This window comes from Oncorhynchus tshawytscha, unplaced genomic scaffold, assembly GCF_018296145.1.
Source record: "Oncorhynchus tshawytscha isolate Ot180627B unplaced genomic scaffold, Otsh_v2.0 Un_contig_11889_pilon_pilon, whole genome shotgun sequence".
Classification (NCBI taxonomy): domain Eukaryota; kingdom Metazoa; phylum Chordata; class Actinopteri; order Salmoniformes; family Salmonidae; genus Oncorhynchus; species Oncorhynchus tshawytscha.
The window spans coordinates 1-13,025 of record NW_024606888.1 but is presented as its reverse complement, the minus strand read 5'-3'; the positions used below and the strand labels follow the sequence as shown (position 1 = coordinate 13,025).

General features: G+C 45.5%; 1 protein-coding gene across 1 annotated transcript; it reads right to left on the bottom strand.

Moving 5' to 3' along the window:
* Window positions 1-409: 409 nt before the first annotated feature.
* On the bottom strand, window positions 410-11,114 carry LOC121842274 (ectonucleotide pyrophosphatase/phosphodiesterase family member 2-like; the record flags this gene model as incomplete). The annotated part of the gene is made up of 3 exons (XM_042312318.1): window positions 410-562; window positions 2,445-2,577; window positions 11,037-11,114. Coding segments are annotated over 3 exons (364 nt in total), but the record flags the coding sequence as incomplete, so codon positions are not given.
* Between the last annotated feature and the right edge of the window lie 1,911 nt (window positions 11,115-13,025).

Sequence of the window (13,025 nt, the reverse complement as noted above, 5' to 3'; positions counted from 1 at the left end):
CACAAGTTTCAAAGGAATAGACACATTTCAAATGTCATATTATGTCTATATACAGTGTAACAATGTGCAAATAGTTAAAAAGTACAAAAGGGAAATAAATCAACATAAATATGGGTTGTATTTACAATGGTGTTTATTCGTCACTGGTTGCCTCTTGTCTCTTTCTGTCTCTCTCACAATTTCTCTCCCTGTGTGTGAGGCAATAGCACCCTGTTCCCTACACAATACACTCCCTTTGATCAGAGGCCTATGTAGCAGTCCTATGTAGCAGTCCTATGTAGCAGTCCTATGTAGCAGCCCTATGTAGCAGCCCTATGTAGCAGTCCTATGTAGCAGCCCTATGTAGCAGTCCTATGTAGCAGTCCTATGTAGCAGCCCTATGTCATTTTGGACGTAGCCAGGGACTCACACTGCAGCTCTGCAAGTTGTCTGGCGGTGTGGTAGGATGAAGGCAGAGCTGCTAAGAGGTCCAGTACAGATGTCCTCAGCCTGGGTGAAGTCCAGACAACTGGTTATCACACAGTAGTAGTGGGTTGGAATGGGCCCTGAACCACTTCCATACCTGTAGACAAAATAGCCAGAGGACAGTCTGTAACTATGAGACAGCACAGTCCCACAGACAGAGAACACACATGTAGCCAGAGGACAGTCTGTAACTATGAGACAGGAAAGGGTCAGTCCCACAGACAGAGAACACACATGTAGCCAGAGGACAGTCAGTAACTATGAGACAGGAGAGGGTCAGTTCCACAGACAGAGAACACACATGTAGCCAGAGGACAGTCTGTAACTATGAGACAGGAGAGGGTCTGTTCCACAGACAGAGAACACACATGTAGCCAGAGGACAGTCTGTAACTATGAGACAGCACAGTCCCAGAGATAGAGGACAGTCTGTAACTATGAGACAGCACAGTCCCACAGACAGAGGACAGTCTATAACTATGAGACAGCACAGTCCCACAGACAGAGGACAGTCAGTAACTATGAGACAGCACAGTCCCACAGACAGAGAACACACATTCAATCACATGAAGGCTCTATGTGAGGTTCAGTGACATTATGACCATGATGATTGAATGGAACCAGAAGTACAGATATTTGTAATGACACATTTTAGCCACTAGGTGGCCCTACAACTACATTTTGCTGGATCATTTTTACCTTTATTTAACTAGGCAAGTCAGTTAAAAACAAATTCTTATTTTCAATGACGGCCTCCTGGGGAACAGTGGGTTAACTGCCTGTTCAGGGGCAGAACGACAACATGTACCTTGTCAGCTCGGGGGTTTGAACTTGCAACCTTCCGGTCCAACGGTCTAACCACTAGGCTACCCTGCCGCCCCTGCCTCTACTTTGGCGAATGAGTAAAATACGAAATAGAATATTGACCTTGTGCAGGAAAGGAAAGATAAACATTGACTGTTCCAAATCATTAAGATGCAAAACGAGGTTTGGGTCTGACTTCCCATTGAGAAGTACAGTACTATGTGTCTGACTTCCCATTGAGAAGTACAGTACTATGGGTCTGACTTCCCATTGAGAAGTACAGTACTATGTGTCTGACTTCCCATTGAGAAGTACAGTACTATGTGTCTGACTTCCCATTGAGAAGTACAGTACTATGTTGTATTGTGGCTGCTTCCCAAATTAAACCCTGTTCCTTTTAAAACCTCTTACGAGGTCGGACCCTTTCTTTCAGTTTTCATCTAAAATGACATACCCAAATCTAACTGCCTGTAGCTCAGGACCTGAAGCAGGATATACATATTCTTGATACCATTTGAAAGGAAACACTTTGAAGTTTGTGGAAATGTTAAATGAATGTAGGAGAATAAAACACATTAGATCTGGTAAAACAGAATACAAAGAAAACAAACATGCGTTTTGTTGTTCCGTCATCTTTGAAATGCAAGAGAAAGGCCACAACGTATTACTGCAGATTAGGCGCAATTTCGATTTTGGCCACTAGATGGCAGCAGTGTATGTGCAAAGTTTTAGACTGATTCAATGAACCATTGCATTACTGTTCAAAATGTTGTATCAAATCTGCTCAAATGTGCCTAATTGGTTTGCTACATTTTCAAGTATAAAACTGTGCACTCTCCTCAAACAATAGCATGGTATTCTTTCACTGTAATAGCTACTGTAAATTAGACAGTGCAGTTAGATTAACAAGAATTTAAGCTTTCTGCCAATAAAAAAAAGATGTCTATGTCCTGGGAAATGTTCTTGTTACTGACAATTTCATGCTAATCAAATTAGCGCACGTTAGCTCAACTGGACATCAATCCCGTAGAGGTTAAAGTGCACTTCCATTGACCAGCACTGGTCAACAGTAATGCACTATAAAGGGAATTAGGGGCTCTGATCAAAAATAGTGCACTCTAATAGGGGCCTTTTGGGGACGTAGTCTGTATGTCAGTGAAGACCGAAAACCCTTACTGTTTAATTTTCTCTGCCGAGTCTCTCAGGCCATCGTAGTCGTAGTCAAATATGGGCCCACAAATCAAGTTGAGCCCATTTCTCTCCATGGCATACTTCTTCACAAGAGTCTTCTGGAAGTAGCTCCATATTCCTGAAGGTGAGACGGAGAGAAGAGAGTGAGTGAGTGAAGAGAGAGAGAGAGAGAGAGAGAGAGAGAGAGAGAGAGTGAGTAAGAGAGAGAGAGAGAGAGAGAGAGAGAGAGCGAGAGCGAGCGAGAGAGGCAAACTGTTACAAGAGCATCAGGAAAACTTTACAACTCGGCAGCATCTACACCCCTGTATGTTTAGGGATGTGAGGACAGACCGGATCAGATCTACACCCCTGTATGTTTAGGGTTGTGAGGACAGACTGGATCAGCTCTACACCCCTGTATGTTTAGGGTTGTGAGGACAGACTGGATCAGATCTACACCCCTGTATGTTTAGGGTTGTGAGGACAGACTGGATCAGATCTACACCCCTGTATGTTTAGGGTTGTGAGGACAGACTGGATCAGATCTACACCCTGTATGTTTAGGGATGTGAGGACAGACTGGATCAGATCTACACCCCTGTATGTTTAGGGATGTGAGGACAGACCGGATCAGATCTACACCCCTGTATGTTTAGGGTTGTGAGGACAGACTGGATCAGATCTACACCCCTGTATGTTTAGGGTTGTGAGGACAGACTGGATCAGATCTACACCCCTGTATGTTTAGGGATGTGAGGACAGACTGGATCAGATCTACACCCCTGTATGTTTGTGAGGACAGACCGGATCAGATCTACACCTGGTTTAGGGATGTGAGGACAGACTGGATCAGATCTACACCCCTGTATGTTTAGGGTTGTGAGGACAGACTGTATGTTTATTGTGAGACCGGATCTACACCCCTGTATGTTTAGGGTTGTGAGGACAGACTGGATCAGATCTACACCCCTGTATGTTTAGGGTTGTGAGGACAGACTGGATCAGCTCTACACCCCTGTATGTTTAGGGTTGTGAGGACAGACTGGATCAGATCTACACCCCTGTATGTTTAGGGTTGTGAGGACAGACTGGATCAGATCTACACCCCTGTATGTTTAGGGTTGTGAGGACAGACTGGATCAGATCTACACCCCTGTATGTTTAGGGTTGTGAGGACAGACTGGATCAGATCTACACCCCTGTATGTTTAGGGTTGTGAGGAAGACTGGATCAGATCTACACCCCTGTATGTTTAGGGTTGTGAGGACAGACTGGATCAGATCTACACCCCTGTATGTTTAGGGTTGTGAGGACAGACTGGATCAGATCTACACCCCTGTATGTTTAGGGTTGTGAGGACAGACTGGATCAGATCTACACCCCTGTATGTTTAGGGTTGTGAGGACAGACTGGATCAGATCTACACCCCTGTATGTTTAGGGTTGTGAGGACAGACTGGATCAGATCTACACCCCTGTATGTTTAGGGCAGACCGGATCAGGTATGAGGTTTAGGGTTGTGAGGACAGACTGGATCAGATCTACACCCCTGTATGTTTAGGGTTGTGAGGACAGACTGGATCAGATCTCTACACCCCTGTATGTTTAGGGTTGTGAGGACAGACTGGATCAGATCTACACCCCTGTATGTTTAGGGTTGTGAGGACAGACTGGATCAGATCTACACCCCTGTATGTTTAGGGTTGTGAGGACAGACCGGATCAGATCTACACCCCTGTATGTTTAGGGTTGTGAGGACAGACCGGATCAGATCTACACCCCTGTATGTTTAGGGTTGTGAGGACAGACCGGATCAGATCTACACCCCTGTATGTTTAGGGTTGTGAGGACAGACTGGATCAGATCTACACCCCTGTATGTTTAGGGATGTGAGGACAGACTGGATCAGATCTACACCCCTGTATGTTTAGGGTTGTGAGGACAGACTGGATCAGATCTACACCCCTGTATGTTTAGGGTTGTGAGGACAGACTGGATCAGATCTACACCCCTGTATGTTTAGGGTTGTGAGGACAGACCGGATCAGATCTACACCCCTGTATGTTTAGGGTTGTGAGGACAGACTGGATCAGATCTACACCCCTGTATGTTTAGGGTTGTGAGGACAGACAGATCTACACCCTGGTTTATCAGACCGGATCTACACCCCTGTATGTTTAGGGTTGTGAGGACAGACCGGATCAGATCTACACCCCTGTATGTTTAGGGTTGTGAGGACAGACTGGATCAGATCTACACCCTGTATGTTTAGGGATGTGAGGACAGACCGGATCAGATCTACACCCCTGTATGTTTAGGGTTGTGAGGACAGACTGGATCAGATCTACACCCCTGTATGTTTAGGGTTGTGAGGACAGACTGGATCAGATCTACACCCCTGTATGTTTAGGGTGTGAGGAGGACAGACTGTATGTTTAGGGATGTGAGGACAGATCTACACCCCTGTATGTTTAGGGTTGTGAGGACAGACTGGATCAGATCTACACCCCTGTATGTTTAGGGTTGTGAGGACAGACTGGATCAGATCTACACCCCTGTATGTTTAGGGTTGTGAGGACAGACTGGATCAGATCTACACCCCTGTATGTTTAGGGTTGTGAGGACAGACTGGATCAGATCTACACCCCTGTATGTTTAGGGTTGTGAGGACAGACTCAGATCTACACCCCTGTATGTTTAGGGTTGTGAGGACAGATCTACACCCCTGTATGTTTAGGGTTGTGAGGACAGACTGGATCAGATCTACACCCCTGTATGTTTAGGGTTGTGAGGACAGACTGGATCAGATCTACACCCCTGTATGTTTAGGGTTGTGAGGACAGACTGGATCAGATCTACACCCCTGTATGTTTAGGGTTGTGAGGACAGACTGGATCAGATCTACACCCCTGTATGTTTAGGGTTGTGAGGACAGACTGGATCAGATCTACACCCCTGTATGTTTAGGGTTGTGAGGACAGACTGGATCAGATCTACACCCCTGTATGTTTAGGGTTGTGAGGACAGACTGGATCAGATCTACACCCCTGTATGTTTAGGGTTGTGAGGACAGACTGGATCAGATCTACACCCCTGTATGTTTAGGGTTGTGAGGACAGACTTTAGTATGTTTAGGGTTGTGAGGACAGACTGGATCAGATCTACACCCCTGTATGTTTAGGGTTGTGAGGACAGACTGGATCAGATCTACACCCCTGTATGTTTAGGGTTGTGAGGACAGACCGGATCAGATCTACACCCCTGTATGTTTAGGGTTGTGAGGACAGACTGGATCAGATCTACACCCCTGTATGTTTAGGGTTGTGAGGACAGACTGGATCAGATCTACACCCCTGTATGTTTAGGGTTGTGAGGACAGACTGGATCAGATCTACACCCCTGTATGTTTAGGGTTGTGAGGACAGACTGGATCAGATCTACACCCCTGTATGTTTAGGGTTGTGAGGACAGACTGGATCAGATCTACACCCCTGTATGTTTAGGGTTGTGAGGACAGACTGGATCAGATCTACACCCCTGTATGTTTAGGGTTGTGAGGACAGACTGGATCAGATCTACACCCCTGTATGTTTAGGGTTGTGAGGACAGACTGGATCAGATCTACACCCCTGTATGTTTAGGGTTGTGAGGACAGACTGGATGTTTAGGGATGTGAGGACAGATCTACACCCCTGTATGTTTAGGGTTGTGAGGACAGACTGGTATGTTTAGGGTTGTGAGGACAGACCGGATCAGATCTACACCCCTGTATGTTTAGGGTTGTGAGGACAGACTGGATCAGCTCTACACCCCTGTATGTTTAGGGTTGTGAGGACAGACTGGATCAGATCTACACCCCTGTATGTTTAGGGTTGTGAGGACAGACTGGATCAGATCTACACCCCTGTATGTTTAGGGTTGTGAGGACAGACTGGATCAGATCTACACCCCTGTATGTTTAGGGTTGTGAGGACAGACTGGATCAGATCTACACCCCTGTATGTTTAGGGTTGAGGAAGACTGGATCAGATCTACACCCCTGTATGTTTAGGGTTGTGAGGACAGACTGGATCAGATCTACACCCCTGTATGTTTAGGGTTGTGAGGACAGACTGGATCAGATCTACACCCCTGTATGTTTAGGGTTGTGAGGACAGACTGATCTACACCCCTGTGTTTAGGGTCAGATCAGATCTACACCCCTGTATGTTTAGGGTTGTGAGGACAGACTGGATCAGATCTACACCCCTGTATGTTTAGGGTTGTGAGGACAGACTGGATCAGATCTACACCCTGTATGTTTAGGGTTGTGAGGACAGACTGGATCAGATCTACACCCCTGTATGTTTAGGGTTGTGAGGACAGACTGGATCAGATCTACACCCCTGTATGTTTAGGGTTGTGAGGACAGACTGGATTCTACACCCCTGGTTTAGGGTTGTGAGGACATCAGATCTACACCCCTGTATGTTTAGGGTTGTGAGGACAGACCGGATCAGATCTACACCCCTGTATGTTTAGGGTTGTGAGGACAGACTGGATCAGATCTACACCCCTGTATGTTTAGGGTTGTGAGGACAGACTGGATCAGATCTACACCCCTGTATGTTTAGGGTTGTGAGGACAGACTGGATCAGATCTACACCCTGTATGTTTAGGGTTGTGAGGACAGACTGGATCAGCTCTACACCCCTGTATGTTTAGGGTTGTGAGGACAGACTGGGATCAGATCTACACCCCTGTATGTTTAGGGTTGTGAGGACAGACTGTATGATTGTGAGGACAGATCTACACCCCTGTATGTTTAGGGTGTGAGGAAGACTGGATCAGATCTACACCCCTGTATGTTTAGGGTGATGACAGACCGGATGTCTACACCCCTGTATGTTTAGGGTTGTGAGGATCAGACTGGATCAGATCTACACCCTGTATGTTTAGGGTTGTGAGGACAGACTGGATCAGATCTACACCCTGTATGTTTAGGGTTGAGGACAGACTGGATCAGATCTACACCCCTGTATGTTTAGGGTTGTGAGGACAGACTGGATCAGATCTACACCCCTGTATGTTTAGGACAGACCGGATTGTATGTTTAGGGATGTGAGGACAGACTGGATCAGATCTACACCCCTGTATGTTTAGGGTTGTGAGGACAGACTGGATCAGATCTACACCCCTGTATGTTTAGGGTTGAGGTAAGACAGGATCAGATCTACACCCCTGTATGTTTAGGGTTGTGAGGAAGACAGGATCAGATCTACACCCCTGTATGTTTAGGGTTGTGAGGTAAGACTGGATCAGATCTACACCCCTGTATGTTTAGGGTTGTGAGGACAGACTGGATCAGACCTTTACCCCTGTATGTTTAGGGTTGTGAAGACAGACTGGATCAGCTCTACACCCCTGTATGTTTAGGGTTGTGAGGACAGACTGGATCAGATCTACACCCCTGTATGTTTAGGGTTGTGAGGACAGACTGGATCAGATCTACACCCCTGTATGTTTAGGGTTGTGAGGACAGACTGGATCAGATCTACACCCCTGTATGTTTAGGGTTGAGGTACAGACTGGATCAGATCTACACCCCTGTATGTTTAGGGTTGTGAGGACAGACTGGTATGTTTAGGGTTGTGAGGACAGACCGGATCTACACCCCTGTATGTTTAGGGTTGTGAGGAAGACTGGATCAGATCTACACCCCTGTATGTTTACACCCCACCCCTGTATGTTTAGGGTTGTGAGGACAGACTGGATCAGCTCTACACCCCTGTATGTTTAGGGTTGTGAGGGTTGACTGAGGTTTAGGGTTGTGAGGACAGACTGGATCAGATCTGTATGTTTAGGGTTGAGGTAAAGGGCTGTAGGAGGACAGACCCTGTATGTTTAGGGTTGTGAGGACAGACTGGATCAGATCTACACCCCTGTATGTTTAGGGTTGTGAGGACAGACTGGATCAGCTCTGGATCACTACCCCTGTATGTTTAGGGTTGTGAGGACAGACTGGATCAGATCTACACCCCTGTATGTTTAGGGTTGAGGTAAGACTGGATCAGACACCCCTGGTTTATCAGATCTACACCCTGTATGTTTAGGGTTGAGGTAAGACTGGATCAGATCTACACCCCTGTATGTTTAGGGCTGTGAGGAAGACTGGATCAGATCTACACCCCTGTATGTTTAGGGTTGTGAGGACAGACTGGATCAGCTCTACACCCCCTGTATGTTTAGGGCTGAGGTAAGACTGGATCAGATCTACACCCCTGTATGTTTAGGGTTGTGAGGACAGACTGGATCAGACCTACACCCCTGTATGTTTAGGGTTGTGAAGACAGACTGGTATGTTTAGGGTTGTGAAGACAGACTGGATCAGCTCTACACCCCTGTATGTTTAGGGCTGAGGTAAGACAGGATCAGATCTACACCCCTGTATGTTTAGGGCTGAGACCTTTACCCTGTAAGACTGGATCAGACCCCCTGTTGTGTATTTCCTGGAATGGCCAGATCAATAGAAGATGGTGATCTACACCCCTGTATGTTTAGGGCTGGTTGGAGACTACCCCCTGTATGTTTACAAACCTTGTATGTTTAGGGCTGAGCTTCAGATCAGTATGTTTAGGGTTGTGAGGACCCAAGCCAACCTTTAAAGCTGGATTCACGTAAGGGTTGTGAGGACAGACTGGAAACCTTTACAGTATGTTTATACCTGGAACCAACCCCTTTGTTTAAAGCTTTCAGTAGGGCTTCCCAATAAACCTTTCAGTAATTCCCAACAAACCTTTAAAGCTTTCAGACTGGAATTCCCCCTGTATGTTTTATAAACCTTTCAGTAGGGTTGTGAGGACAGACTGGATCCCAACCAACCTTTAAAGCTGTCAGTAATTCCCAACCAACCTTATGTTTAAAGCTTTTTACAGTAATACCCAACAAGCAATGCTTCAACAAACATTCTTGGTCAGTTTTTTTTAGTCCAGCTTCTGGATGCTAAATTGCATGTTATATTTTATTATATTTACGGTAGGTTCAGATTATAGTTGGTTACCCATTACCTTATATTTGGTTCTGAAACTAAAGTGTAGTGCTAGTTGTTTCTGCCCATGTGATCTACCTAGTAAGAAAAACATCCTACACCCCTGTAGCCCTAACCATGAGGAAGCCATGACATCTACGCAGTCAGGAAAACATCCTCTAACCATGACATGACTACCCAGTCAGGAAAACATCCATTACCCCCTGTAGCCTGGATCTAACCATGAGGAAGCAGGACATACTGTACAGACAGTCAGGAAAACATCCTCTAACCATGACATCTACCCAGTCAGGAAAACATCCTCTAACCATGACATCTATCCCAGTCAGGGTTGTGAAAGACATCCTCTAACCATGACATCTACCCAGTCAGGGAAAACCCCTGTATGTTTAGGGTTGTGAAGACATCCTCTAACCATGACATCTACCCAGTCAGGGAAAACATCCTCTAACCATGACATCTACCCAGTCAGGAAAATAAACATCCTCTTTCAACCATCAACTACCCAGTCAGGCAAAGCAAACATCTTGGTCTTTTTTTTTTGTCTTCTAACCATGACCTTCTATTTGGTTCTGAAACAACTACCCAGTCAGGAAAACATCCCCAGCCCCCTAACCATGAGGAAAACCATCTACCCAGTCAGGAAAACATCCTCTAACCATGAGAAACCATGACAACTACCCAGTCAGGAAAACATCCTCTAACCATGAGGAAACCATGACAACTACCCAGTCAGGAAAACATCCTCTACCCAGTCAGAAAACATCCTCTAACCATGACATGACTCTACCCAGTCAGGAAAACATCCTATAACCATGACATCTACCCAGTCAGGAAACATCCCTAACCATGAAGAAACCATGACAACTACCCAGTCAGGAAAACATCCCTAACCATGAAGAAACCATGACAACTACCCAGTCAGGAAAACATCCTCTAACCATGAGGAAACCATGACAACTACCCAGTCAGGAAAACATCCCTAATCATGAGGAAACATACATGAACATCCTCTCCAACCCAGGCCTCTACCTCAGAGTGGCAAGCTACATATTTGAAGTGTGTACATTATGGAGAGGAGGTGGGGTTGTGTGTACCTATATACATTTCTGGAGGGGGTTTTAATGGTGTGGACATTCCTCAAGTACACAGTCAGCACTTACACACAGTGGCACAGTTTAATATTGGAGGGTCATAGAACTGACCGCCCCGAAACTGTCGACCCACACGCTATACACACACACACACTATACACACACACTTCACACACACACACACACACACACACACGCTATACACACACACACACACACACTCACACACTCACACACACACACACTCTCTCAGTCTTCCTTTTAAGACCCTCTCGTTGTTGGGTCTGCAGGTCGTTAGTCAACGTAATGACTTCCTCAAACATTTAATGTAGACTAAGTGAAAACAGGACTAAACCAGGACACAGTTCCATCAATCCATCTTGTCAGTGTGGTTTCTGTTCACTGGTGATGACATGTGACTGTGGCCTATGAATTACATTTGACATGCCAATGTAGTTTTAGAAAATGTTTGACTTACTTTTGAATGCTGGGTACATGGGTACGGTGTTAGTGATGAGGACTGCATCAAATTTGCCGTCTTGGGTCGGAGCCAGCTCTAAAGATAAAACAATAAATGGTGAAAAATCTGTGTTTTATTTTATTTATGTTACCTTTATTTAACTAGGCAAGTCAGTTAAGAACAAATTCTTATTTTCAATGACGGCCTACGAACAGTTGGTTAACTGCCTGTTCAGGGTTGTACCTTGTCAGCTCGGGGTTCGAACTTGCAACCTTCCGGTTACTAGTCCAACGCTCTAACCACTAGGCTTCCGTGCCGCCCCAAAATGTGCCGCCCCAAAATGTTAATGTACAGTACAATTTAGATTGCTTCATGTCTTGTTACTGCGTTGTAAACTATAGTATAGTCGTGGCCAAAAGTTTTGAGAATGACACAAATATTAATTTCCACAAAGTTTGCTGCTTCAGTGTCTTTAGATATTTTTGTCAGATGTTACTATGGATACTGAAGTATAATTACAAGCATTTCATAAGTGTCAAAGGCTTTTGACAATTACATTAAGTTGATGCAAAGAGTCAATGTTTGTAGTGTTGACCCTTCTTTTCAAGACCTCAGCAACCCACCCTGGCATGTTGTCAATTAACTTATGGGCCACATCCTGACTGATGGCAGCCCATTCTTGCATAATCAATGCTTGGAGTTTGTCAGAATGTGGGGTTTTTGTTTGTTCACCCTCCTCTTGAGGATTGACCACAAGTTCTCAATGGGATTAATGTCTGGGGAGTTTCCTGGCCATGGACCCAAAATATCGATGTTTTGTTCCCGAGCCGCTTAGTTATCACTTTTGCCTTATGGCAAGGTGCTCCATCATGCTGGAAAAGGCATTGTTCACCACCAAACTGTTCCTGGATGGTTGGGAGAAGTTGCTCTCAGAGGATGTATTGGTACCATTCTTTATTCATGGCTGTGCTCTTTGGCAAAATTGTGAGTGAGCCCACTCCTTGGCTGAGAAGCAATCCCACACATGAATGGTCTCAGGATGCTTTACTGTTGGCATGACACAGGACTGATGGTAGCGCTCACCTTGTCTTCTCCGGACAAGCTTTTTCCGGATGCCCTAAACAATCGGAAAGGGAATTCATTAGAGAAAATGACTTTACCCCAGTCCTCAGCAGTCCAATCAATGTACCTTTTGCAGAATATCAGTCTGTCCCTGATGTTTTTCCTGGAGAGAAGTGGCTTCTTTGCTGCCCTTCTTGACACCAGTCCATCCTCCAAAAGTCTTCGCCTCACTGTGTGCAGATGCACTCACACCTGCCTGCTGCCATTCCTGAGCAAGCTCTGTACTGGTGGTGCCCCGATCCCGCAGCTGAATCAACTTTAGGAGACGGTCCTGGCGCTTGCTGGACTTTCTTGGGCACCCTGAAGCCTTCTTCACAACAATTCAACCGCTCTCCTTGATGTTCTTGATGATCCAATAAATGGTTGATTTAGGTACAATCTTACTGGCAGCAATATCCTTGCCTGTGAAGCCCTTTTTGTGCAAAGCAATGATGACGGCACATGTTTCCTTGCAGGTAACCATGTTTGACAGAGGAAGAGCAATGATTCCAAGCACCACCCTCCTTTTGAGGCTTCCAGTCTGTTATTCAAACTCAATCAGCATGACAGAGTGATCTCCAGCCTTGTACTTGTCAACACTCACACCTGTGTTAACGAGAGAATAACTGACATGATGTCAGCTGGTCCTTTGTGGCAGGGCTGAAATGCAGTGGAAATGTTTTGGGGGATTCAGTTCATTTGCATGGCAAAGAGGGACTTTGCAATTCATTACAATCCATCTGATCACTCTTCATAACATTCTGACTATATGCAAATTGACATCATACAAACTGAGGCAGCAGACTAGGTGAAAATGTATATTTGTGTCAATCTCAAACCTTTGGCCACGTACTGTACATGAACCGGTTGCATCAGCTGGGAGTTCCAAAGGTGGTCTTGAATGCT